Here is a 27707-nt window from a genome sequence, read left to right as displayed (position 1 = left end):
ATAACAACCGAGAAAACCCTTCCATGGTCAGTACAAAGAGGTACGGGGAGATAGAATCCCCTTGTCTCAGCCCCTTTTCCCCTCTAAAGTAGCCACATAATTCCCCATTGATGCATAAAGAGAAACTTGTAGTGGATATGCACTGCTCAATCAAACCGATGAATTGAGCCGGAAACTCCATCACTGTGAGAACATTTAGTAGATAATCCCACTGAACCGAGTCAAAGGCTTTCCTGAGCTCTACCTTGAGCATTCCCCTTGCAGATATGTTCTTCTGGTTATAGCCTTGGACCAGCTCTGTAGCAAGTAAGACATTTTCCACAAAAAATCTTCCTTTAATGAACGCAGACTGATTATTTGATATTAGCTCAGGGATCACCTTTTTAAGCTTGTTAGCTAAAATCTTGGAGACAATCTTATACAGGGTGTTGCAGCAAGCTATTGGCCTGAAATCACCGATTTTCTGAGCATTCGGAGTCTTGGGGATCAAGGAGAGAATAGTCGCATTCCATTGCTTCAGCAACTTGCCAGATTGGAAGAATTCGAGCACTGCTTCCGTGACTTCCTGCCCTACTGTTACCCAATGAGATATGAAGAACTCTGCACAATAACCATCTGGACCCCGTGATTTGTTTCTGGGCAAGTTGAGCACAACATTTTTAATTTCCGCGGGTGTGACAAGTGCGTTAAGGATCTGCAGGGCAGTGGTGGAGCACCTTTGCGGGATGAGTTATGCTAGTTCAGCAACAGTCGCTGCTGGAGAGGAACCCAAGTTTCCAAACAACTTTTTATAAAAATCCACTGCAAGATCCTGGATACCTTTCTTTGTGTCCACCACCTGGCCATAATCATCAATGAGGAAGATCACTTCATTTTGGGATTGTCTGGAGAGCACCACCCTATGAAAGAATCTGGAGTTCTTGTCCCCTTCTTCAAGCCAACAAATTCTAGATTTCTGCCTTAGAAACGACTCTTCTGCCAGTGCGAGAGTGCACCATGCCTGATGAGCTTCCCTTTCTTTGAGACACAACGAAGCAGAAGGATCTGCAAGGAGGTCTTTTTGGCACTGGAGAAGCATTGCATAAGCCTCCTGAGCCCGCTTCTCAATGCCTGAGTAGTTTTCCTTGCTAAACTCACGAATTACCGCTTTAAGAAATTTCAGCTTCTTTGATATTGCAAACATCTTGGTCCCATCAAATCGGAGAGCCTCCCACCACAGTTTGATTAAGGGTGCAAAATCAGGATGTTGATTCAGTAGCGATAAGAACTTGAATGGCTTCTTAGACTTTTGTTTGGCAGAGTCAAGAAACAGGCATCCCGGGCTGTGGTCTGAGAATGCAGGTTCACCAAAGACCGCCAGAGAGTCAGGGAACTCTATCCGCCAGAGGTCATTCACGACTATTCTGTCTAGCTTCTTAGCAACAAGACTGATTGAGTGCTTATTCGTCCATGTGTATGTGTTCCCACAATAGGGAAGATCACATAAAGCAGTCAAGTCAAGACATTGTTGAAGATCACGCATACCAGGCTGAGAGGGATTAGCCAGCGGTGTGGAGTGTTCATGGGGGTAAAGTATTTGATTGAAGTCTCCTATACAGCCCACGGTAAGCTCACAACTGTCGCACTAGTTGCTAGACTCACAATATCATTCCATAACAACTTTCTCGATGCACAACAGGTGGAGGATGCGTAAACAACTGAGATGACAATCCGATGAGGAACATATGGTAACTTAAGGAGGCAAGTGATCATTTGCAACGATTTGCTTAAGATAGATACATGTACAGTAGGATGCCAGAGGATCCATATCTTACCGAGGTCGGAAAACTCGTAATTCCCTTCAAAATTCCAGCCTGGGAACCCGCGAGATACTATAGTTTGCGAGTTCTGTTGGCTGACATGGGTCTCTATAAGCCCACCAAAAAGCGGTTGATTTAGCTTCAACCATTTCCGAAAACTTTTTCTCTTTATTTTATCGTTAAGCCCTCTTACATTCCAACAAAAAATATCCATAAAGGAATGGGGTTATTAGAGGTTTAAAGGGCCTCCCGCCCTGAACTGTCGCAGGTTCTTTCTCTGCATTTGCTTGGAGATAACTTTCAAAAAACGATCTTCTTCCTCTTCTGGATTATCATCCTCCTCTGAGAGATTATCAGAAGCATTGTCTGAAGACAGCTCACCTACTGCAACTTGATTTGGAGATAGTTGAGCAAACATATTTTCCCGAAAGTCGATACAAAGCTCTCCGTCATCAAAACCAATAGCTTGTGTCCTTTTGACCAAAGAGACAGAAGGGTTCTTTGGGACCGATGATTGAATCAAAGAGCCTCCTTCCCTAGTATCAAAGAGCCACCTTCGTCATGTTCTTTCACGTTTTGATAAGTTTGAGAAAACGCTATTTTCAACAGATGGATGCAAAGTTGATCAAATATTTTAACGTCTTCTTCATGAATGTAGGTTAAGACAAAATCCAACTTTGTAAACTAAATTTTCTATTGTAGAAAGAATTATTTGTTGTCAACATTGATAAAACCATCCTCCTTAATCGTGTATAATGCAATTTTTTTCTTCTATATTGCATGTAGTTAAATCTGTGATCGAGGAGTATGTGATCGAGGACTTTGAGTTTCTGCCGTTGACGGTCCATCCTCGGACCTCCAGTGAAAGGCTTCTAGTGGTAAGATTCAAGCGCAATTCGGTGTTTTCAAAATGCAGTCAGCCTTCTACTTCAGCTACTTATCTAGGAAGAACTTCAAAATCGTTTTTGTTTCATCTAACTCTTTCAGCTTCAACGCTTTGGTCGAGTGGAATGGACCGAAATTTGTGTACTACAATTTATGCTTCCATGTTTTTACTTTTTTTGCCATGGAACTATTTGTATAGGTTTATAATCAATTATAAACCTAAATTGTTTTCATTTTAATGAAATATTTACATTCTTAGCAAGAAAAAAAATCTGTTAAAATAATCATTAGCAATATAAAATATTTCGTGTTGTTCTAGCTTTAGTGGAAAAGTCGCCATATTGGTCTAGGCCAGAGATCGATTCTCTCCAAACACAGAATTACTCAGTTTTATCCATTTGGTCACATGGGTATGGACTTATTACTTATGGTCCATTTGCATACTTGGAAGAGACCCTACCCATGAGATACCCTTCCTCAAAAAGATTAGTATCGGACTCCTCTATAAATCTAGGAATTTATTCTATGAGTTAACAAAAAAATGAAATATTCAAATATGCTATAAGAAAAGGTTAAGAAGGAAAAAAAATATATTCAAATATGCTATAAGAAAAGGTTAACAAGGAAAATAAAACACGTTTTCTTGTCATAGTAGTTTAACTATCTGCCGTAAGGATAAAAAGTAAGACTCGTGGATCGTGGCTATGTTAGAAGTGGAGATATATATATACAGTGGCGGATCTACAGTGTAAGTAGGTGGGGCACGTGCCCCACACTGATTATTATCTATTATTTAGTAAACATGTACAATGATTATCTGTTGGATCAGTTGGTAGTAAATATTGTTTGTTTAAACCGCAGGTGGCGTGTTCGATGCCATCATTTACCGTTTTTTTAACCTTCTTCCTGCATATAGTATACTTATGTATTAAATTTTAGATATATTAATAATATGTGCCCCCGGTTCAAAACTCTCCTGGATCCGCCACTGTATATATATATATATATATATAGAGCATATGACTTATGTGCTCAGAAATAAAGTCACGTGGGCTCTCTCTCCAGCAGAAAATCATCTCGGATATCGGATATTTAATATATGGGATTTGATCGCCAAAAAAAAAAAAGTCATGTGAAGTCTATATACAGTTTGATGTCATGTGGGGTTTAACTTCAATTTTAATTAGACAGACAACGAATTTATTTAATTTAAACATATAGGCTATAGCCGGCTTCAATTTATGTCGGGTCCGGGAAGGCAGACCAAGAACTTTCTAACTCATATATTTGCGATAGATTGGTGGACACATCTCTGACTTATGGTGGTCCAAAATGAAGTCATGTGAATGTAACTACACTTTAATATCATGTCGGGTTTGACTTCAGATTTTAATTAGTTGGCAACGAATCCATTTAATTAAACATATAGGGACTAGCCGGCTTCAATTTTGGTCGGGTCCGGGAAGACAGTTGAAACTTTCGCACTCATAATTGTGTTAGAGAAATTCACGTCTCTTTCAAAGAGTCTATATAAGAAAAATACATTTCAACTAATAACAATTCAAACACAATTTATATCCATGTTTCTCTTTTAATTTGTCTCTCATTTTTTTCTGATGAGAACTTTGTCTAAATGAACATGCATACCGTTAATTCACAACTTATTTAAAGAAAACAAAACCGTTAATGTTAGCAAATATATATACTCGCCATTTTCCTTCACGTTTGATAAATTTCAATGAATAAAGTCACATCGTTCGCCTTCGTTAAATCAAAGCTTTTTTTTTCTTTTGGATCCATGCATCCACAAAACAAGTGAGAAAAATTAATATATAAACTCACATTTTTTTGGATCTTATATAATTACTTCACCTGTATTTGAGCTACAACATTTAATGTATAAGTTACATACGTCTCAGTCAAAAACATACTGTATTTGAAAAAAATGCCGCTTAATCAGAAAGTTCCGACTTGGTTCGCGGTTCCGGATGTGTAGGTCGTCTTGCCCATGATCTCGTATCGGACCTTTCTTGCACCGGAAATTTTAGGGGGCACAAAAAATGTGTTGACAATGGCTAAGACCATTGCAATTCCTGTTGATGGACCAGAGAGCATTGAGTTTGATCCACAAGGAGAAGGTCCTTATGCTGCGGACATAAACGGCCGTATTCTCAAGTGGTGCGGCGGTGATCACGTCTGGTTTAAGTGTGCCTACACATCTTCTCACAGGTTTTTTTTTCTTTCTTTTTTACTTTATTTATTTATTTATTACAACGTCTTATCATTATATACGTTTGAGTTATCAATATCATGTACTTTTATTTGCATTATTGCTGGGACCATGAAATATAATTCCACTTTAATTTGACTTAGTCTAAATTTTTTTTTGACTTAGTCTAAGATACAGCACATGCATAACTACAATATTAATTGACATCAAATAAGTATATAAAAAAAAAAGTATCGAATAAGTAAAGAAAAAGAGTACCAAATTAGTTGAGGTAAATTACCCAAGATGTCTCGGTTCCCACTCTTGTGTTGTTAAAACCTCCTTTTAAGCCACACACACATACACACAAAAGAGTTGGTCGGAAGTGAGTGATCGCCTTGTATTTTATGTGTTTTGAATATTAATAGATGTTAATATATTTTGTAATTCAGTGCTTGTTTACATGCGAGAAAATAAACTTGAATCATATAAGTATGTAAGGAATTCCATTTTAAGTAATATATAAGTATTATAACCTTGTAGTCAAATATATCCGTTGCTAATTGAAAACATATCATGTTATCATGGTTTATTTACGTTGATCTGATACAAAATGAGATCAGATTTAAAAGTGTGTATTGCACACTATAAGTAGGTACATTAAAGTTTTTGAAAAATATTTTGGACTGGAAATTATTGGAGTACTGGGATACCGCAGCAGAAGAGCCTTTAATTTTCTTTGCATAATCAGTGACCGCAGGTCACGGGTTCCAATATTCCTATGTACTAGTATATATGTCCCTTCTGGACATCTTTTTTATTTTGGCTTCATGGTATTTACGTTTGGTACCGCTTGTTGGTTGAATGTCCTCATTTTTGGCCTTCTTTTTTTGGTACTTTGCAAATTTCTAATTCCTAATCTTGTTCATCTTGGCTTAGTTAAACCAAGATCGAAGTGAAAAAAACTCTTAAACATCTCATATGTTTTACCAGACGAAAAAACAAAAATTAAAGTTGTAGAGAAGAATTGTCCTATATCATAGTATCGCCTCGACATTTCTTTGGGGGGAGGGGGGGGGGGGGGGGGCAAAGTCCTCTATTTAACTAAACATTATGCCATGTTCTTTCATTAAAAATAAAATATAAATTTATATTTTGAAAACTTTTCATATAGGATAAACAACTATACAATCATTTTAATGCATTTGCTTCTAAAACATGTACAAAACATGATTCTTTACGGTGTTAAAATGTCGATTTTTTTTTGTTTTGGCATGTTTCTTTTTTCATACTTACATGTTATTTCAGCATTATTTAGAAGATCTTTCAATTTTTTTACCGTTAGCTGACGTATTTATAGAACCTTATTATAATATTATATCTCCTAGTAAGAATTAGCATAAAAAATATATATATAATACATGCACGGTATTATGGTAGTAAGATAAAAAAAGAGATTCGTGGACGTAACATATATTTTTTCTCTTTCTGTTTGAAGTTTCAACATACTAGTTTTCAACGTCGGTCCCAAACGAATAGAAATTTTCAATAGTGAAACATACTAGTCCCATCCCCTTTCATATACACCTGTATTTCGTTTGCCAAAAAAAAAAAAAAAATACACCTGTATTTCATGTACAACTGCTTTCAACGATCTTTATAATATACTCCGCCTTGAGACATATTTTTTCTTCTATATATTACAGATTTCACCTAACAAATTAAATTATTAACGTTACAGACGTTGCAGCGATTTTTTCTTCTATTTTTGACACTGTGTCCATATCAACGATGCTCGTAACAGTATTATTACCATTGGTTGTAACAATTCTCACAATCTTTGTCTCGACTTCTCAAACCGGTTATGGTACCTTCGTACCCCCTAAAATCCCTGGTTCGCGTGATGTTTTCCCGTTGGTCAAAGTGGTTAACTTAACCGGAGCCTCCGGTCCGGAGAGTATAGCTTTCGATCCAGCAGGGGAAGGTCCGTACGTTGGTGTCGCCGACGGTCGAGTATTGAAATGGCGTGGTAAATCACTTGGATGGGCAGACTTCGCTTACACATCGGCTAATAGGTACATTTTCAAATTTTAAAAATTTGACAGCTTTCGATGAGTGATTCTGAATTAAGCCCTAGAATTTGGTTTATGGTGGAAGTGAAGTGATTACTAAATGTTTTGTCAAAATTGTTGTCTATATGTATGAATTGATGAGAGGTAACACTAACATAACCCTAGGATTTAGTGATATGTGTATATTGTTGGATATGGGCTACGCCCAATATGCCACTCGGCCCAACGACATTCATTTGTTGCATTCTCGGCCCAGCGAGATTGGAAGCAAGTCATTAATTCTCGCAGAAGGACAATTTCGGGAATTCGTGGAGGAACCCCTAAACTCTCCTAGGTCAACAGTCTCCTATAAAAGGAGAGGGCATTTATTGGGATTAGCATCCTGACCCGCGGACAATACCCCCAGAGTAATACTTTGCATCGAAAACTGCTATTATCTTTCGTATAACTCATCTTGTTTTCAGTTCGTCATTTTAAGCTTACTAGTTCGTCTGTGGACTAACAAGCTCTAATACGATTTGTTTAAGTGACGATCTCACGTTTTCCCCGATTAATAAAGAACTTGCTCGCTCTTTCCCACAAACTCTTTATTTGTTTAAGCTGTGTAATCCCCGGTACAAACAATTGGCGCCCACCGTGGGGCAAGAGTAAAGCGTTTCTTTTAACGACTCAAAACCGACGATCCTCACTTTCTCGAAATCTCGAAGGTCATGACGAACCCCAGCGAAAACTTCGACGAAGCAACGGAGCAACCAACGGGGCAGCGATGGGGGCGAACGAGAACGCGAACTGTTCCCCTGTCGAGCTCCGTGCCGAGCTCCCTGCCGAGTTCCCTGCCGAGCCCAGACGAGGGCCCACTGCCGAGCACAGTCTCTCCGCCGGCGCCTGACACATCCTCCGAGCCTCCCGTAGCTGCGCACACCGGAGCCGGACCTGTCGCAGACCAGCTGGTTACCAGCGCCGCTGCCCTCCTAACCGCCGCTCTCACCAACGCTACCGTTCCCCCCAGCGCCGCTTCTCCCTTACCTGTACAAAGAAACAGACTCGACGATATGATGCAGATCATTCTCGGTCGTCTTGATGGCCAGGAAACACGAACGAACGAACGGCTCGAGGCCATCGCAGCCGCACAAGAGGCCTCACAGAACCAAATCAGCAGGCTCCAACGAAGGAGGGGCGAGCGCCGAAACGACAGCAGTCCCGCCGACGAGAACGAGAATCCTCCCCCAGCGCAACCTTCTGTGGAGGACCGATACGACGGCCACAGACGCCGCCCGACGTCCATTATCGTAGGATCTGTTGATCGCCGCGGTCGAGAGGAGCCAAATGAGGAGCTGCGAGACGGCCATGACCAAAGGAGCGGTAGCCCGCCGACTCCGACATTGCCGATCCAACAACAGCCCGAAGCCGACTTCAAGGATGAAACCATACGACGCCTAGAGGCGATGGTCCACGAACTCTCTTCCAGAGTCCATCGAGCCACGAGCTCTGCTCCCAACCTCGATCGAGTGCTCGAAGAAGTCCAACGCTCACCGTTCACGGCGCGAATCTCCCGCATTCAAGTCCGCTACGTAAACAAGTTCAAGTTCACCCCGTACAATGGATTAGACGATCCGAAACCATTTTTGACGTCAATGAGTTTTGCAATCAGCCGAGCTCACTTCAGAGACGAAGAGTACGAGGCTGGCTGCTGCCAGCTGTTCGTTGAGAATTTAGCCCATGAGGCTCTAGGGTGGTTCTCCCGGCTCCCGCCGAACTCGATAGGGAGCTATCACGAGCTCACCACCGCCTTTCTCCAACACCACTCTACATTCATGATTCGGGGCGCGTCGAACGCCGATCTCTGGAACATGTTCCAGCGAAACGACGAATCTCTCCGAGATTTCATGGAGAGGTTTAAAAGAATCGTGTCAAAGCTCTCGATTGCCGACGACACAGCAATATCGGCTCTCCGAAATGCTCTCGCTCACGGCTCCCGATTTAGGGAAGACATCATAATACACGAGCCCCTGACCCTGGATGACGCACTACACCGCGCTAATAGATACATAGAGTTAGACGAAGAGAAGGCATCGACTACAAACCGTCCAGAACCCCCGGCCCCTAAATCGTCCAAAGGAAAAGAGAAGGCACAAGACGAGCATCACGAGCCTCGACAACACTTCGACAAAGAATACGCCGACAAGTTGGACAAAGGAAAGAAAGTCCAAACGTTTGCAGTTAGTAATCAAGATCCCAAGGCATCTTCATCAAGGTCCTGGAATAACAAGTGGGTCCGAGACCCATCAGGAAAGGGTGGCAACAAATATTGCGAATACCACAAGCGAGCAGGACACTCAACAGAAGAGTGCCGCACCCTCCAACAAATATTGCTCGACAAATTTAAAGAAGGCCATATTGACGTCGATCTCGAGCGACGACAAATAGCCGCTCACAGGGATAACCATTTCTTCAATCCTGAGAACGAAAACCCGAGCAAGCAATATAACGCCGCTCCCGCACCACAACCGAGACCTGAAATTCTACCTCCGCCCCCACCAACCCATAAAAGGAATCCCGAGCGAACTGAGGATGCCAACGCTCCGGATCCACGCCGAAGAATAAACATGATCATGGGTGGTCTGGCGACTTGCCGCGACTCGGTCCGTTCTATCAAAGCTTATCGACGGGGACTAGAGGCCAAGCGAGGATGGTTAGCTCAAAGCACGCCACCTACTACGAACTCCGACCCAATCGTGTTCACAGAAGCCGACGCATCAGGTCTCACTGGACCTCATAACGACCCACTGGTGGTCGAAATGGAGATCGGCGAGAGCATGGTCACCAAAATCTTGATCGACACAGGAAGTTCGGTAAACGTCATTTTCAAAGACGTGCTCATTCAAATGGAAATAGACTTGCGGACCACCGAACACGATGTTCAACCCCTCACCGGATTCGACGGCGACACAGTAATGACGGAAGGTACGATCATGCTGCCGGTCTATGTGGGCGGGACGATGCATTGTATCAACTTTGCTATCGTCGATAAGCCGATCGTATACAACGTCATCCTCGGCACTCCTTGGTTGCATAAGATGAAGGCCGTGGCGTCAACTTACCACCAGTGCGTAAAGTTCCCAACTCCTAGAGGAATATTTACACTACAAGGGGACCCGCTGGTAGCACGAACCTGCTTCATCATCGAGCGTCAACAACGACACGCCCGGACGTTCACCGTTTCGAACTCAGCCGAGCGCCCAGACGGTCGCGTTCGCCCTAACTCCGAATCAATCGTCCAAGTAAACATTGACTCTTCCGACGCAACTCGATGCGTGGGAATCGGAGCCGACCTACCACAACCAATCAAGGACGAGCTCGTAAAGTTCCTGTGCCAGAACGCAGCGACCTTTGCATGGAGCATGAACAGTATGACCGGCATCGACCCAAATGTAACATGCCACGAGCTCAATGTGGACTCGACGTTCAAACCGATCAAACAAAGGCGTCGAAAGCTCGGACCGGAGCGTACCGCCGCCGTTAACGAGGAGGTCAAGAAATTACTCGAGGCTGGATCCATCCGTGAGGTTAAGTATCCTGACTGGCTGAGCAATCCTGTAGTGGTTAAGAAAAAGAACGGCAAGTGGCGAGTGTGTGTCGATTTTACCGATCTCAACAAGGCATGTCCAAAGGATAGCTTTCCCCTGCCACGCATCGACCAACTAGTCGAGGCAACCGCGGGGAACGAGCTCTTGTCATTCATGGATGTGTACTCCGGATACAACCAAATTATGATGCACAAGAACGATCAGGAGAAAACGGCCTTCATCACCGATCAAGGAACTTATTGTTACAAGGTTATGCCATTTGGCCTCAAGAACGCTGGTGCAACCTATCAGCGCCTCGTCAACCGCATGTTTGCCGAGCAGCTCGGACGAACTATGGAAGTTTACATCGATGATATGCTGGTCAAGTCAACCCAGGCCGTTGATCACGTCTTGCATCTCGCTCAGTGTTTTGAAGTGCTAAACCGATACTATATGAAGCTGAACCCAGCCAAGTGTTCGTTCGGCGTGACTTCTGGAGAATTCTTAGGATACCTCGTCACGAAGAGAGGTATCGAAGCTAACCCGAAACAAATTTCGGCGCTCACCAACCTTCCATCTCCACGCAACACCCGAGAAGTTCAGCGCCTCACCAGGCGGATCGCTGCCCTGAACAGATTTATTTCACGCTCTACCGATAAGTTCGAATGGGATTAGAAGTGCGAGTCTGCTTTCCAAGAACTCAAGCACTACCTAGCTACTCCCCCTGTCCTAGCAAAGCCCGATCAGGGCGAAACTCTATATCTGTACATCGCTGTCTCCGGTTCGGCGGTCAGTGGCGTACTAATCAAGGAGGACAGAGGAGAACAACACCCAATCTTCTATGTGAGCAAAAGCTTAGACGGAGCCGAGCTCCGATATCCCACGTTGGAAAAACTCGCTTGCGCTGTGGTAATTTCGGCTAGGAAACTTCGGCCGTATTTTCATTCTCACACTGTTGAAGTCTTAACCAACCAACCCCTGCGAACCATCCTCCACAGCCCCAGTCAATCGGGCCCTCGGCGAAGTGGGCAGTGGAACTCAGCGAGTACGACATCGAATATAAAAACCGCACTTGTGCAAAATCTCAGGTGCTCGCTGATTTCCTGATCGAACTTCCCCCCGAGCTAGAGTTCGGCTGTCCGCGAGAGGAGAAGTGGACACTGCACGTGGATGGCGCATCCTCTCGCCACGACTCCGGGATCGGCATTCACCTCGTTTCACCAACAGGTGAAGTACTCGAACAATCGTTCCGACTCGCCTTTCCCACCTCGAACAACGAGGCCGAGTACGAAGCCCTAATCGCCGGAATGCGATTGGCAAGTGGGATAGGGGTGAAAAAGATACAAGTCTTCTGTGACTCACAGCTGGTAACTCACCAGTTTAGCGGCGATTACGAGGCGAAGAACGACCGCATGGATGCCTACCTCCGAGTTGTCCAAGATATGTCCAACAATTTTGAGACATTTGAGCTGAACAAAATTCCCCGAAGTGACAACGCACCGGCCGACGCTCTGGCCGTCCTCGCATCCACCTCCAACCCCGACTTACGCCGCGTAATCCCTGTCGAGAGCATCAATCGACCAAGCATCAATCTCCTCGCGCACGCCGAGCCCAACATCCAAGATAAGAAAAAGAAACAACAGCTCATCGAACACAAGGCTTTCAGCGATCAAGTCTCGAAAAAGCAAAGAACAGAGGACAGCGACCCCATATTCACGCTATTCGTCATTGAACCACCGGCAAATGTGCCACCTGTGGAGTGCTCGGCCGAGCAGGGATCCGCAACCAGCACAGAAGGACGAACCTCGTCGTCTCGGGAACAATCGTCACCATCTCACGAACGAGCGTCATCATCACACGCCCAACCCAATCCTGAACTTCACGAGCGACCACACGATTGGCAAGAAGAAATCCGTTGTTTTATCGCAGACGGTATCGTCCCTTCAGACAAGTGGGAGGCCCGGCGCCTCCGAACTCGCTGCGCGCATTACACACTTCTCGATGGCAACATCTTCCGTTGGACAGCATCTGGTACACTTTTGACTTGCGTCGGTCCCGAACAAATCAACGATGTAATGAGAGAGGTTCATGAAGGTTCCGGTGGTAATCACTCAGGAGGTCGCGCGCTCGCACAACGCATACGCAATAATGGTCACTATTGGCCGACCATGAACGACGACTGCGATAAGTTCGTCGCTAGATGCGAGAAATGCCAGCGCCACGCTCCGATCATCCACGCGCCAACCGAACTGTTGCGAACGACCTCTCCACCATATCCTTTCATGCGATGGGCAATGGACATCGTTGGACCTCTCCCTGCGTCCCGCCAAAAGAAATACATTCTCATTATGACGGATTATTTCACCAAATGGGTTGAAGGCGAAGCCTACACAAAAATCGGAACAAACGAAGTCCAAAAATTTGTGTGGAAGAACATCATTTGCAGGCACGAAATTCCGTATGAGATCGTCACCGACAACGGCGCGCAATTCACTTCGCTCCAATTCGAAATTTTTTGCGCAAAGTGGAGAATCCGTTTGAGCAAGTCAACCCCCCGCTACCCGCAGGGCAACAGACAGGCCGAAGCGACCAATAAGACCATCATTGACGGACTAAAGAAACGACTCGAAGACAAGAAAGGTCTCTGGGCCGACGAACTAGATGGCGTTCTATGGTCGCACCGAACTTCCCCGCGCCGATCAACAGGAAAGACACCGTTCTCCCTTGCGCATGGAATGGAAGCCCTCGCACCGGAGGAAATCGGCGTACCTACCTTACGACGCTCAATGCTCGTGCACGACCCTACTCTCAATGCTAAGATGATGCTCGATACCCTCGATACCCTCGAAGAAGAACGCGACAAGGCTCTTCTTCGAATCCTGAACTATCAACAGCAAGCCGCTAAATATTACAACAAGAAGGTGAAGCCACGCCACTTCGACGAAGGCGACCTCGTCCTCCGCAAAGTCTTTGAAAACACGGCCGAGCTCAACGCAGGAAAAATGGGCGCTCATTGGGAAGGCCCTTACCTGATTTCCAAGGTCGTCACTCCCGGCGTCTACCAGCTGCTCGCCATGGACGGCACACCAATCCCTTGCTCATGGAATTCCGGCAACCTTAAACGCTATTACCATTAAAACTCGCTTACAAAAAAAAAAAAAAAAAAAAAAAAAAAAAAAAGAACGCTCGTACTACCGAGCTCTCCGTTTGTAATACGAACTACGAATGGCTTGATCCCTTTTCTAAGGGTACGTAGGCAGCCCGTCACACGACACAGCTATACCAAAAAATTAAAAACAAAAGTTTCAACCTATCAAAACACACGAGCTCTCTCGAACGAGTCCGTCTCCGCGAGATGTCCAGCTCTTACATCGACCCTCTGGCCAAGGGAACGATTTAAAACGCGTTCCTCATGGATGCAGCAGTGAAATAATCTGCATAAATAAGCCGACCCAGATCGCATTCAGCTAGCAGGCGGTTAAGTTTGTATAAGCCAAGTTCTTACTTGCACTCTCTTGCCGACCTCGTGGCACACACAGGGTAAGCCGGACACCAGAGCCGCACCTAAAAGGTACGACGAGCTCATCTCAACTACCACCCTAAACATTTGGTATTCGAAACACGTAACAGGATAAGCCAGGAGACGTCTTGCACCGTAAAATACAACTCGATACCAAAGATAGGAAGTACACAAAAACATTTTCATTCCATAAACATCCTTATTCCGGAAAAACACAAAAGACAAGGCAACGAAAGCCAAACACGAAAAGCCACATTCGGCACACAAAACTAACAAAACGAACAAGTCTCAAAATACAAACTTAGTCTTCAAATCCCAGATCGGCATCGGAGGGTTTATCAAACTCGAGCTCGCAAATTTTCACATGCCAGACCTGGCACTCCCTCCGCAGACTTTCCAGCGTGTCCATCGGAACATTCGCACCCCTAGCAGCCATCTCCTCGAGATACGAGCGAATCCCCTCAGCACGGTTGCTTTCAACAAAGAAATGGTCCGTGCATTCTAACTGGATAATATAACGACGCAATATATCGACCCGAGTCCGGCATGCATCGAGCTCGGGCCGACCTTCAAAGGGCCTGCTCCCAATAGGATCGAGATCGCCAGGTTCAAGGACGGGAATCTCCACCTCAGCCATTGACTCCTCACGACGAGAGCGCTCCTCCAACAAACGATCCCACCTCCATTTCGGGACCAAAAATCCCTCATCGATCATAGTTTCAAGATATCCGATAACTCCGTCAACACGATGAAACCAGAAATGACGCTCGAACTTTCGACGCGTAGCGAGAATGTAAGCTCTCAACCTCTGGATCCGAGCACGATAAAACTCCATCTCGGAACGAACTACATCGTCGGACCTCACGGAGAGCCGCTCTCGCGCCCTCCTCAGCCACGCCGACCTCGTTGTCACAGGCATACTACCGATCTCAACCACCCTTCAAAAGGAGAGATTTATCTTTAAAACAAGAAAGGAGGATGATGAGAAATGGGCAACTTGAAGGCCAATTTATAGAACAAAGAGTGCAATTTTCGAGGCAAAGCAATCATTACTGCAATTCTCGAAAAACACATCCATAGAACGACGGACACATATCATAAAACCAGCAGACAACACATAAAGCAAGTCCAATCATAATGCAAAGGTTCAAAAAGAAAAATACATCGCCTAAACGGCCCGACATCCGTTACAAACGGGAATAGGTTCTAATAAAACAACAAGATAAAAGCGAGTCACTGCTCGGCAGCAACCTGAGCGTCCGATCCCGCAGGTGCCCCTGCCATGACGACCTCCTCTCCTGCAATCACGGGAACCTCAGCCGCCTGAAGGTTCGTAGGAACGATCGCAGTCTCTGGGAGAGCCTCGAGGTCGCTGTCCAGAACGTCGGCGATATCAAAACCAAGAACCTTGTCCTCCCACATCTTCGCATCAGCCTCCAAGCCGAGCAAAGTCTTCGACGGAACGATCGTACCACTCTTCGCCAACTCCTGAAGACAATCATAGGTGCCGCTCACTTGGCTCAAGGTCAGAAGAGACTCCTGCGCCGCTCTATTATCAAAAATATGCTTCCTCATCCTCTCAATACGAGACCTGTAGCCAGCAACCTCGACATCGATGCCATGCCGCTCCACTTGCAGCTGCTGCAACTGCGCCTTCTGAAACGCGTGATCAACCTCGAACTGCTCGAGACGAGAGCGGGAAACGTCAAGAGAAGCCTTGAGATCGGGTACTTGTTTCCTGAAACCGGCATTTTGCTTCGTGAGAACAGCAAAAACCCCTCGCTCTTTATCGAGATCCTGACGAAGCTCCTCAGCCGATCTCCTCGATGGTTCAGAAGTACAAGAATCAGCAAGTTGCTTCTCCAGCTCGGCAATGCGACGCTCGTACGAGACGACCATGCGGTTCACGCCACCACCATCCTGAAATGCAAGGAATAAAGAGTTAAGATAATAATTGAGAAAACTCATTCAAGAACATAAAGACAGATGCCAACCTGGAAGTGTTTCCGAGCCCACGACCGATACAGCTCGGGATCATAGAGAGAACCCACAGAGGGGAGCGGGTTGAAGGAGCCGCGAACCTTGCTAGCAAGCTCACCACAAGCAGCAGCGTTGTTGATGAACAACTCATCCTTCGTCTTGTAGGAAAAGGAGAACGAATCATCAATCTCAGTGGTGTCGCGCGGAATACCATCCCTCCTAGATCTCTTGGACGATTCGGGCTCGGGAACAACCACCTCACTATGAGAAGCCCTCTTCCTCGACGGAGTAGGACGCCCAGAATCAGCGACAACGATCGCTAGAGCATCAGAAGCCTCGCCACGTGACTTCTGCCCACGCGGAGCGACAGCAGGAACTTTGGCAGCCCTTTTGTCGGCACGGGTGGCGCCAACCTCCGCCGACCTCAGATCTCCTGCAACTCGCGGATCGGCACCTCCACTGGATGACGGGACAACGACTTCAGTGTCGGCAGCGCGCGAAGAAGACCCAGCGTCAACGGCCTTCTTGAACTGATCGGCGTATCGAGGAAGACGAGTGTTAACTTTTCCCATCCCTAAGCGCGGTAGACCTAAAAAGGAAAACAAAAGTGTGACAATCCAATAACCACTAAGGAAAGCAACAATTGACACAACCAAATGAGGAGGAAACTCACGAGATCTCTGGGTAATCGAAGGCCAATGAAGCGCCCCTAGTGTTCGGATCTGTCTAAGATTATCGAAAAATCCTGGAGGATGAGCGCGCAAACGGACGACAGGCTCTGCAAACACCAACAAAAACAAGGAAAGGATCAGAAGCCAATCAAATGACAATCAAACAAGTACGAATGAGAAACTATGAAGCTACCGGGAAACATATTCCACTCAGTAGCACAAAACACATCGAGATCGTCAAACGAAATCTCGTCCCGCTTGACAAAGAAAAAATAACGTTGCCAACGGCGAATCTTTTTCTCAGCCCCGACGATTATCTGATGACCCGATCTAGCACTGGTGTAGAAGTATCCCGGACTACCTCTAACTTTCGTGAACTTGGTGGCCTCTTCCAGAAAATGCACGTCAACCTCTACACCACAGTTGGTACCAAGTATCGCCAAACCAACCGCATTACGGATACCTCCCACAGAAAGCTGAGAAATGGCAATCCTACGCCTCGCACAATAACGTATCAAAAATTCCGGCAAAGGGAACCAAAGACCGCATTCAGTGAAGTAATGCTCAAAAAGCGCGATGAAACCTGTCGGAGGCGTCCAAGGACGTTCGTGAGACTCAGGAACCCGGAAAACCAGTCCCTCGGGCATCTTACACCACCGCGCCATCTCGGCGATACTATCCGATGTGCACAACGAAGGACCGTGGTCGGCCGGACCAGCTGAAAGATTAGCGCCAATCGACGCAGCACTAAGACCCAGAACAACCGAACGTGGGCCAATATCGTCGGCCAGGACAACATCCATAGGACTCCCACCAGAACCACTGTCGCTATCTTCACTGAACTCGAGAATATCAGCGAAATTGTAGTCGTTGGCCAAGCTATCAAGATCTCCACACTCTGCTCCAATGTCGACGCCAAAGTCATCGAAAACGTCTTTATAAACCCCGTAATCTTTGGAAAAAGCGCGTTGGATTCCCTCCAGGGTCTTACCACGCGCATGCGTTGGAACCCGGAAGGTCGTCGTAGGACGACCATCTTTTCTGCAAGACATGCCAACCTCACGACCTCCTACCATGAGATCCGGATCACCATCATCGGAGTCGGTATCGTTTTCTCGACAAACATTACCAAAACCATCTAGCCGACCTCCGGGGGCCCTTATGCCGACCTCGGCACCACCTAAACGAAACCTTTTTTGTCGACCGCCGAATCCCGGATCGGCAGATCGATCTCCACCCACCAAATCTATGTTTGTGCCGATCTCACTCACATTTCTCCCCCGATCTCCCCTCTCGATTTCGTCTTCTTGCCGACCTCCCTCACTCGAACCGGAGCCGACCTCGATACGACTAGAACCAACATTGCCGGTCTCACCATCGGCATCTCTACGCAAACTTCTCGATGCCAACCGAGACCGGCCGACCCCATTGGAGCGAGCTCCGACAACATCGCCGTCCCGAAAACCGATGTGCCGAGCTTCATTGCCAAGCTCGCAATCACAGCCGACCTCGATCGGGCGAGCTCCGACCACATCGCCGTCCCGAAGACCGATGTGCCGAGCTTCATTGCCGAGCTCGCAATCACAGCCGACCTCGATCGGGCGAGCTCCGACCACACTGCCAACCTCAAGACCGATGTGCCGAGCTCCATTGCCAAGCTCGAAATCGCGGCCGACTTCGATCGGGCAAGCCCCGACCATATCGCCGATCGGGAGATTAAAGCGCCGATCTCCAGGACCGATCTCCCGATCTCCCGATTGATGCGCCGATCTCCACTGCCGAGCTGCCGAGCGCCCGATCTCCCGATCTCCCGATTCGCCACTTCCGCCGACCACACTAGCGATTCCTTCTCGCTCTCTATCTCTCGAGATCGCCCGACCGATTGGAACAGTCACGCCAACGGTCTCACGCCGACCTCCAACCGGTGGATCTTGCCGATCGACAACCTTGGCCGATCTCATACGAACTCGAGCGGCGGCTAGGGTTATTGATGGGCGTCCACACAACAAAAAGGAAGGAGAGGAAAGAAGAAGAGAGAGAAAGCACAAATACTAAAGTAAAGAAAGAGAGAGAAAGTTACCTTCTTATGGAGTGGAGGAAGTGAAGAAAAAGGAGAAGAGAGTGGATACATAAATAAGTAAATAAAACGGAAATTTTACTGCCATAATCCGTCACCTCGATCCGCGACACGCCCCGTTTCCGGAAATCCATCGAATACCGCGCTCAAAGGAAGGACCGTCGGATATTCACGGTGTCTCTCGAAAGACGAGCCTGGCATTTACAAAAAAAGCTACTACAGCAATTTCTTCCCTAAAGGCAAACCGAGACAATCTGTGCCGAGCAGGCATATTACGAACGATTTAAGTATGCCCGCCGATCGCAGAAAGACCGCCACTCTCCGGACTAAGGGGGGGACTATTGTTGGATATGGGCTACGCCCAATATGCCACTCGGCCCAACGACATTCATTTGTTGCATTCTCGGCCCAGCGAGATTGGAAGCAAGTCATTAATTCTCGTAGAAGGGCAATCTCGGGAATTCGTGGAGGAAACCCTAAACTCTCCTAGGTCAACAGTCTCCTATAAAAGGAGAGGGCATTTATTGGGATTAGCATCCTGACCCGCGGACAATACCCCCAGAGTAATACTTTGCATCGAAAACTGCTATTATCTTTCGTATAACTCATCTTGTTTTCAGTTCGTCATTTTAAGCTTACTAGTTCGTCTGTGGACTAACAAGCTCTAATACGATTTGTTTAAGTGACGATCTCACGTTTTCCCCGATTAATAAAGAACTTGCTCGCTCTTTCCCACAAACTCTTTATTTGTTTAAGCTGTGTAATCCTCGGTACAAACATATATGTTTCAGCATTTTTGTAAGGAAAAAGATGTGCAGCTGCACGACGTATAAACAATACATGAGTACATCGTAAGTTTAGAAATATATAACTAACTACACGAACTAAATGCATTATATACCCATATATATTAATTATATTGAGCAATATATATATATATATATGTTGTGTTTTCTAATATTAGATATAAAAAATAGTTATGAAATATTTTAAACAAATATAAAAACAGAAGTGTACAAGTCAAAATGTGGTAACATATGCTATTGAATATTATATTTAAAGCGTAACTATTGAATGTTTCATATACTGCCTATTTTGTGATAATGAAACTAAGGGAATTTTTCATCACATAATAGATAAACAAATTAAAATAGAATAGACAAACAAAATCTTCCAAAAAATAGTAATTTAAATTAAAAGAAAATTGGAAAACATTTAATTTGTAGAGATATGTTGTAGTTTTGTTCGTAATTTTATGAATTAATATTTTCTAACATGTAAGTAAATGTGAGGATTCAAAAAAAGTTTTTCATGGCATTTCATATAGTTAAGTACATAACAACAGTTCTAATTAAAATAATTCCTTAAATATATAGTAAATACATTTTCATAGGTGATTTTCTTTTATTTTCTGAAAAAACAATTTCATTTTTTAAAAATATATAGTAAATACCAACACATTATCATAGCACTTTGTTAGATTAGTACTCATATGTTACAACTTGTGAAAATGGTTACTAGGCAGATGTGTGTTCACACTTTTGCACCAGAGTTGGAGCATGTGTGTGGAAGGCCATTAGGATTGCGGTTCCATAAGAAAACCGGAGATCTCTACATAGCGGATGCTTACTTTGGCCTTCTTATTGTTGGTCCTGCTGGTGGTTTAGCCAAACCTTTGGTTACAGAAGCTGAGGGACAGCCGTTTCGTTTCACTAATGATTTGGACATTGATGAGCAGAACGATGTGATTTACTTTACAGATGCTAGTTCTAAATTCCAGAGATGGTAACATGAAGTAGAAGCAACCTATAAGTTTCATCTTTCTTATTATCCATGTTTTCAAAAGTGTGAAATTTTGTTACATTGATGCATGAATCTTTGTTTATCTTTTTCTCTTAGTGATGATGATTTAACTCCAAAGTGTTGTCTTGCTCAGGGAATACTTCAGTTCTTTTTTAAACGTTGATAAAACTGGAAGGTTTATCAAGTATGACATATCAAGCAAGAAAGCGACAGTCTTATTACATGGCATTTCATTTGCAAACGGCGTTGCACTAAGCAAAGACCGGTCTTTTGTATTGGTAGACGAAACAACCAATTGCAAAATTCTAAGGCTTTGGCTCTCTGGTCCAAAAGCAGGAATTCAAGATGTGTTTGCTGTGCTTCCGGGTTACCCTGACAACATCAGAAGAAACTTGAATGGAGAATTTTGGGTCGCTTTAAACTCGTTGTTATATGAAAGAAGACCTTATACTAAAGCCGTGAAGCTGAGTGCATCAGGAGAAGTTTTGGTGGTACTTGAGGATAAGGGAAAGAGATTAAGGTATATAAGTGATGTGGAAGAGAAAGATGGCAAGCTTTGGATTGGTTCTAGTGTCATGCCATTTGTTGGTGTTTATGATTTGTAGTTTTTTACATTGCTCAGACCTAATTGTCTTTGCATTGTTATAAGTTTAAATCATTAAATGTATATCACACTGTCACAATTATATGCACGTTAACTCTCGTTGTTGTTAGGTTTCTCGAAAAACTTTTTTTTAACAATTTAATAAATACATAAAAATTACCTCTTATAATCTTTTTAAAAATAGAGAAAAAGTAGATCATATAAAGTAGAATCTAGAGAAAAACAAAAGTTAAGAATTCAAACAATTAATTTTCTAGCGACTTAATTTAGAAACTACTACAACGATTATATTTACCACACAGTTTTACCAACATTTATTGTATTTTTTAAACTTTTGAATTGGTTTGATGGTCCTTCCTCCTCATATTTTTTGCTAATGGCTCTATTTAAACTTAATATAAGTCTGCAAAGTGTGTTTTAGATGATAATGGAATTTGAAAAATTAACAAATTTCTTAAATAATATATAAGTATGTGATATTTTCTACTAACTTTTGAGTGTGAATTAAATTTAAATTCATATTAATATAATATTAAAATAAAATTTTAATTTACCGATACTGAGGTATAAATTACAACGCAACAGTAGAAATTGATAAGTTTCTTCGGTAATATATAAGTGTATATGGCAAATCCCTACTCTTAAGTTAGTTGTTGGATATGAGTTAGATCTACATTAATTAGTAGTATTAGAATTGATGAAATTTTTATGTATGTTAACCGACTTAGATTTAAAATTTTGGTTTACTCCTTCAAAACAAGAAGAGAAAAGTTGGCTCCTTTGTTATTACCACTTACCAGCCTCAAACTGTGGTTAATTATCCTAATTAAACTCTTACTAGAAGTCAACAAACTCGAGCCACCTCGTTTCCGGTTCGACCCGAAAAGATTAAATAATAGTCAAACATGAATTTTCGCACTCATATGCGTTGGAGAATCCGCATGTTTGTTTACTCATGTCTCTGCTTCAAACAGCCTATAAAAATACCAACTAGGAAGTAAAATAATACTTTCGATTCAAACACATTTGATTATTATTTTTTCCCAACGAGGAGTTGGTGTGGGTATTAAAATATCGTTATAGACGTTTTGGCCTTTGTAATGATGACAACAAATAAACTATTGCGCGAATCCTGCGTATGCACGTTTAGTATATCTTTCCCGTGATATTTTTTCACGTTTCGATAAAATTTTCAATTATAAAAATAAAACTAACATAGTTAGTTCCCCTTCGTTGAATCAACGCATGGATTTTTGACAGCATTAATTAACTCTATAAGACAACTGGTTCAAGCGACTATGCATCCACACAACAATAACTCATTTAAGAAAAATCTAAACTCAATTTTTTTTTTCTTTTATAACCTTGGGTGATACATTCGTCTCTATCAACAAGATATTTTGTTCGGGAGAAAAGATGCCCATTAATGATCAGAAAGGTTCGACTTGGTTCGTTGTTCCGGCTGTGCTGGCCGTCTTGTCCATTATCTCGTATCGGACCATAATTATGGCGGGAGATGTAGAGGGGGCGAAAAATATATTGGGAGCGGCTAAGACCATTCCGGTTCCTGCTGTTGGACCAGAAAGCATTGAGTTTGACCCGCAAGGAGAAGGTCCTTATGCTGCCGTGGTGGACGGGCGTATTCTCAAGTGGCGCGGCGATGATCTCGGCTGGGTTGAGTTTGCCTACACATCTCCTCACAGGTTTTTTTCTATCAAACAATGTTGTTTATTAGAACACACTGACACCTAATTTATCTTTAAAAAAAAAAACGACATTAGATGAGGAAATTAAGCTAGAGGTAAAAAAAAATATGATAGTAATAAGTTGAGGAGAGATGTAGTCTTTTCCGAAAAGTCGAATAAGTAAATTAACTAATAATTTATTTATAACCTTGTTGTATGAATTAAGAGGGAACTGCTCAACACAAAAAGTAGTGCCTAGTTGTGGAAGGCCATTGGGACTTACTTTTGAGAAGAAAACTGGAGATTTGTACATCTGTGATGGTTACTTGGGGCTCATGAAGGTTGGACCACAAGGAGGCCTCGCCGAGGTACTTGTTGATGAAGCCGAAGGTCGTAAAATTATGTTTGCCAACCAAGGGGATATGGACGAAGACGAAGATATCTTCTACTTTAATGATAGTAGTGACAAGTATCATTTCAGGTACTCTACTTATTATGGGCCTTTATACATATATTTAGGACTCGTATAAACTTCGAGATTTGTTTGCTTCCGCAAAAATTAGTGTTTGAAACAATTCAAACTTTCTGTGATTTTTTATTTGGATTGAATGTGTGAAGTTTATCCAAAAACTTAATTAATGTGATGTTGGTCTTTCAGGGACGTATTTTTGGAGGGTGTCAGACTTGAGCCGTCAGGAAGAGTGATCAGTTACAACAAGAAGACGAAAGAGGTCAAAGTTGTAATGGACAATCTTCGTTGTAACAACGGTTTGGCTCTAAACAAAGACCGGTCTTTCCTAATTACATGTGAGTCTGCCACGAGTCTTGTCCACAGATACTGGATCAAAGGTCCCAAAGCCGGGACTCGTGATATCTTTACGAAGGTCCCGGGTTACCCCGACAACATCCGGCTGACACCTACAGGAGACTTTTGGATTGGTATACACTGTAAAAAAAACCTAATCGGTCCATTTATTGAGAGGAATCCGTGGGTCGGGAAATTAGTTGAAAGGACAGTAAGTTTGAAGTATTTGATTGCTTTCCTTAACGGATTTAAGCCGCACGGGGTCGCAGTGAAAATATCAGGGGAGACAGGTGAGGTACTTGAGGTACTCGAAGACAAAGAAGGAAAGACGATGAAGTATGTAAGCGAGGCTTATGAGAGAGAAGATGGAAAGTTATGGTTTGGGTCCGTTTACTGGCCAGCCGTTTGGGTTCTTGATCGCAAATGAGTGATCATGTTGTATTTACCTTAAATGTTTTGAATATTAATAAACACTCGAATTAACTTAGTATTACACTACAAAATATTTATCTTTAAAATATAATAATTTATTATTACAAGGTTTAAAAATTCTGATCAAAATTAAAATATTCGATTATGATAAAACCATCATATAATACATACATGAATCATACGAAGCTTTTCTAAAACGTTGAAGACTTAAAATCGTTTCTTTGCTGTATTCTTCAATCATCAGACTTATAAACATAATGGCCAACATTTGTAAAGAACTCGGACCACCTAATTCACCCGGCACTGATATAAGCAAATAATGGAGCATAATTTTGATTTTATGGAGATTTGTTTCACCAAACGTATCGAATAGTTCTTTCACCCGGGACTTAAATATGTATAAGCAAACAATGGAGGATGGAGCATAATTTTGATTTCATCAAGATTTGTTTCACCACACATATCGAATAGGCGAATAAGTTAATCACTATCTTTAGATGTAAATAAATGGTCCTACAAATATATTGAAATAATCGGTGGAGCTTGTTGACTTGCACTCAGAGTTTAATTAGGATAATCTCAATTTGAGTCTGGTTATAATAAGGACCCAACTTTTCTCTTCGACTTTTTAAAGAGTAAACCAAGATTGAAATCGGTTATTTGTTGTTTAAAAAATAATAATATTATAATACAATGATTTGAAAAAGAAAAAAACCATGGTATTATTACTCAGGTCCTACCATTTATGAAAATGGTTTTACGCAAATGTGTGTTCGCTCATATTAGGAAAATGGTTTTAGCCAACAATAAGAAAGCCAAAGTAAACATCCGCTATGTTTAAATGTGTATCACATGTCAAAACTAAGTGTACGTTAACTCTGTCTTTGTTGTTTGTTGTGACGTCTACTTTTAAGTTCTAAAAGGTGTCTTTAGTGTTTGTTATTGTAAAGGTTTTATGATCTATCAAAGGCTCATCTTCACAGTTATAACGTAATCATATGGTGATAGGTGACATCGTATAAGGTGTCAAATGATCTGATCTAATCTAGAATGTCAGAGACATGTAGTTTACTGGTAAACTGTATTTAACTGGTTATATGTTTTTGACAAATATAATTTACCAATTTACATAAAAATATCTTATTACATCCACGTAAATATGTTTTATTTTGTTTTAAACACTTTTTTTGGTGTGAAAAGGCTAATTCAGATCTAGTGATTGATCAAAAAGATTATGTTTCTATATTCAACAAAAAAAAAAAAAGATTATGTTTCTAGATCAAATATGAAATTCGATTTTCAGAAAACGCTATCTTCCAACATATGGATGCAAAGTTTAAAAAATATTTTTACGTCTTCATCATCATAATTTATTGTGATTGTAGGTGCAGACAAATCCAACTTTCTAAAAGTTTCATTTTTATTGCATATAGTTAAATCTGTTTTATTTGATCAAAAAAAAAAAAAAATCAATTTTACAATATGAAAGGGTTCAAATTGTTGACTTGAGCTTGAAGAAAGCTTGAGCCTCAAACATAACTAATCCAACCGAGTTATGGAAAAGGAGAATAAAAGGAAGTTTAGGAGATATCTAAACTCGTATATTTTCCTATTTGGGTTAGGAAATTTTGTTAAGAATTTTTATATATAAAGCTTATGCAAAGGTGTTGCATAACCTAAGAGAGTTTGAGAGATTGTAAGAACTTGAGAGACTTTAGTTTTGAGGTATTTTCTAAGGCTAATAAAAAGAGTTATTCTTTATAAATCTTTGAGTTCTTAATCTTTCGTTTACAAGAATTGGTATTAGAGCCAAAAACAGAGTTCGTGAGAAAGAAATTATGAGTGAGATTGCCGTGATACCAGACCAGACTGCGTCACCAGAAAAACCACCAGGAGGAGGACCCTCTTCAATCCAATGTCCTATGCTTACAGCCACAAACTATACCGTGTAGTCTATGAAGATGAAAATTTGTCTCAAAGTGCACAAAATTTGGGATATCGTGGAAGTCGGGACAACGAATGATGAGAAGAACAACATGGCAACAACTTTATTATTTCAGTCTATACCCGAAGCACTTATTCTACAAGTGGGTGAGCTTGATACGGCGAAGAAGGTCTGGGAAGCAATCAAAGCCAAACACATGGGAGCATACAGGGTCAAAGAAGCAAGACTACAAACCCTTATGGCATATTTCAACCGCCTCCGGATGAAAGATTCTGAAACCATTGACACTTTTGCAGGGAAGTTGTCAAAGTCGGCTGCTTTAGGAGTTAACATAGAAGAATCGAAATTAGTTAAGAAGTTTCTTAAGAGCCTTCCTCGGACGAAGTTTATTCATATAGTGGCGTCTCTCGAGCAAGTATTAGATCTTAATACTATTACTTTTGAAGACATCATAGGTCGATTGAAAGCTTACGAAGAACGAATATTTGAGGAAACAGAGGAAGAAGCTCATACTAACCAAACTAAATTGATGTATTCCAACTACGAAGGCCAGAGTCGAGATTTCACTGGAAATTACAGAGGCAAAGGACGTGGAAACCGGTTCTATCCAAGAGGAAGAGGACGTGGAAGATACAATGGTGGAAGAGATCAGTCAAGAAACATTGACAAGACTGGTCATTATGCGTCAGACTGTCCCGATCGTCTACTCAACCTGCAGGAAGCTCTTGAAACTAATAATAATGATACACAAGATGCAGATGAACTCATGATGCATGAAGTTGTATATTTGAATAAGGAAAAGTACATACCAAGCAAGTATGAAACGAGGACTGGGGATGAGGATGTTTGGTATCTTGACAACGGAGCCTCTAATCATATGACGGGCGATCGGAGATATTTTGACAAAATTGATGACTCTGTTACAGGAAAAGTGCGGTTTGGCGATGACTCTCGCATCGACATAAAAGGGAAAGGATCGATCTCCTTTATAGACTTAAATGGTGAATCAAGAGTGATGACAAATGTTTATTTTATTCCCAATCTTAAGAGTAACATCGTCAGCTTAGGCCAAGCAACAAATTCTGGATGTGATATACGGATGAGAGGGGAACATTTGATAATGCGTGATTACAAAAGAAATCTTCTTGTTAAATCAGTAAGGTCGAGAAATCGTTTATACAAAGTACACATGGGAATCAATAACACCGCACGCTTACATCTGACGTCTATAAGCGGGTCAAGTAGGTGACACGCTAGACTGGGACACATAAATCTTGACACAATCAAGTCTATGTTTCAAAAGGAGCTTGTTCAATGAGTACCTCATGTTGTGTTTGAGAAGGAAATATGTAGCTCATGTCTACTAGGGAAGCAAACTAGGCATGTGTTCCCTCAAGCCGCAACATATCGAGCAACAAAGATATTTGAACTTGTGCACGGAGACCTTTGTGGTCCCATAACACCAAGTACACCAGCTGGAAACAAGTATATCTTTGTTCTTATTGATGATTGTTTGATACAGAGAGTTTTAAACCCTATTTTCCTACTGCAAGTGCACAGCAAAGAAGCAGTACTTAGGGGTCGAATCCCACGAAGACCAAGTTTTACTCTATGGTTCTATTGGTTCAATTTCAAGCTAAGACAATTCAAAGTT

General features: G+C 42.7%; 5 protein-coding genes across 5 annotated transcripts; 3 read left to right on the top strand and 2 right to left on the bottom strand.

Moving 5' to 3' along the window:
- The first annotated feature begins 4578 nt into the window (after positions 1 to 4578).
- LOC147942871 (protein STRICTOSIDINE SYNTHASE-LIKE 10-like) lies at positions 4579 to 21352 on the top strand. The gene is made up of 3 exons (XM_087454259.1): positions 4579 to 6968; positions 20301 to 20564; positions 20716 to 21352. Exons 1-3 carry the CDS (start codon positions 6685 to 6687, stop codon positions 21185 to 21187), a joined length of 1020 nt encoding a protein of 339 aa, XP_087310385.1. The 5' UTR covers positions 4579 to 6684; the 3' UTR covers positions 21188 to 21352.
- Positions 7565 to 12168, top strand: LOC147942874 (uncharacterized). The gene has a single exon (XM_087454257.1). The coding sequence runs from the start codon at positions 7676 to 7678 to the stop codon at positions 11204 to 11206; it is 3531 nt and encodes a 1176-aa protein (XP_087310383.1). The 5' UTR covers positions 7565 to 7675; the 3' UTR covers positions 11207 to 12168.
- LOC147942873 (uncharacterized) lies at positions 11699 to 15651 on the bottom strand. The gene is made up of 2 exons (XM_087454260.1): positions 13716 to 15651; positions 11699 to 13655 (listed from the first exon to the last, which is right to left on the bottom strand). Exon 1 carries the CDS (start codon positions 14968 to 14970, stop codon positions 14353 to 14355), a length of 618 nt encoding a protein of 205 aa, XP_087310386.1. The 5' UTR covers positions 14971 to 15651; the 3' UTR covers positions 11699 to 13655; positions 13716 to 14352.
- Positions 15315 to 19512, bottom strand: LOC147942872 (uncharacterized). The gene has a single exon (XM_087454258.1). It carries the CDS (start codon positions 18661 to 18663, stop codon positions 16840 to 16842), a length of 1824 nt encoding a protein of 607 aa, XP_087310384.1. The 5' UTR covers positions 18664 to 19512; the 3' UTR covers positions 15315 to 16839.
- A 1063-nt stretch (positions 21353 to 22415) lies between the features above and the next one.
- LOC104791993 (protein STRICTOSIDINE SYNTHASE-LIKE 9-like) lies at positions 22416 to 24163 on the top strand. Its single transcript, XM_010518005.3, has 3 exons — positions 22416 to 22889; positions 23098 to 23352; positions 23530 to 24163. Exons 1-3 carry the CDS (start codon positions 22603 to 22605, stop codon positions 24101 to 24103), a joined length of 1116 nt encoding a protein of 371 aa, XP_010516307.1. The 5' UTR covers positions 22416 to 22602; the 3' UTR covers positions 24104 to 24163.
- The last annotated feature ends 3544 nt before the right edge of the window (positions 24164 to 27707 follow it).

Source organism: Camelina sativa, chromosome 6 (genome assembly GCF_030686135.1).
Source record: "Camelina sativa cultivar CO46 ecotype springtype chromosome 6, ASM3068613v1".
In the NCBI taxonomy this organism is placed as follows: domain Eukaryota; kingdom Viridiplantae; phylum Streptophyta; class Magnoliopsida; order Brassicales; family Brassicaceae; genus Camelina; species Camelina sativa.
The sequence above is the reverse complement of the archived record's forward strand: the minus strand, read 5'-3'. Positions and strand labels throughout refer to the sequence as shown.

What these genes read in the sequence shown, in the direction of transcription:
- LOC147942871 (XM_087454259.1), top strand. Translation starts at nt 6,685, where the DNA reads ATGCTCGTAACAGTATTATTACCATTGGTTGTAACAATTCTCACAATC. An exon ending in GCTTACACATCGGCTAATAG is followed by an intron (nt 6,969 to 20,300) that starts GTACATTTTCAA and finishes AATGGTTACTAG; the next exon opens with GCAGATGTGTGTTCACACTT. An exon ending in AGTTCTAAATTCCAGAGATG is followed by an intron (nt 20,565 to 20,715) that starts GTAACATGAAGT and finishes TGTCTTGCTCAG; the next exon opens with GGAATACTTCAGTTCTTTTT.
- LOC147942874 (XM_087454257.1), top strand. Translation starts at nt 7,676, where the DNA reads ATGACGAACCCCAGCGAAAACTTCGACGAAGCAACGGAGCAACCAACG.
- LOC147942873 (XM_087454260.1), bottom strand. Translation starts at nt 14,970, where the DNA reads ATGCCTGTGACAACGAGGTCGGCGTGGCTGAGGAGGGCGCGAGAGCGG.
- LOC147942872 (XM_087454258.1), bottom strand. Translation starts at nt 18,663, where the DNA reads ATGAGATCGGCCAAGGTTGTCGATCGGCAAGATCCACCGGTTGGAGGT.
- LOC104791993 (XM_010518005.3), top strand. Translation starts at nt 22,603, where the DNA reads ATGCCCATTAATGATCAGAAAGGTTCGACTTGGTTCGTTGTTCCGGCT. An exon ending in GCCTACACATCTCCTCACAG is followed by an intron (nt 22,890 to 23,097) that starts GTTTTTTTCTAT and finishes GTATGAATTAAG; the next exon opens with AGGGAACTGCTCAACACAAA. An exon ending in AGTGACAAGTATCATTTCAG is followed by an intron (nt 23,353 to 23,529) that starts GTACTCTACTTA and finishes TTGGTCTTTCAG; the next exon opens with GGACGTATTTTTGGAGGGTG.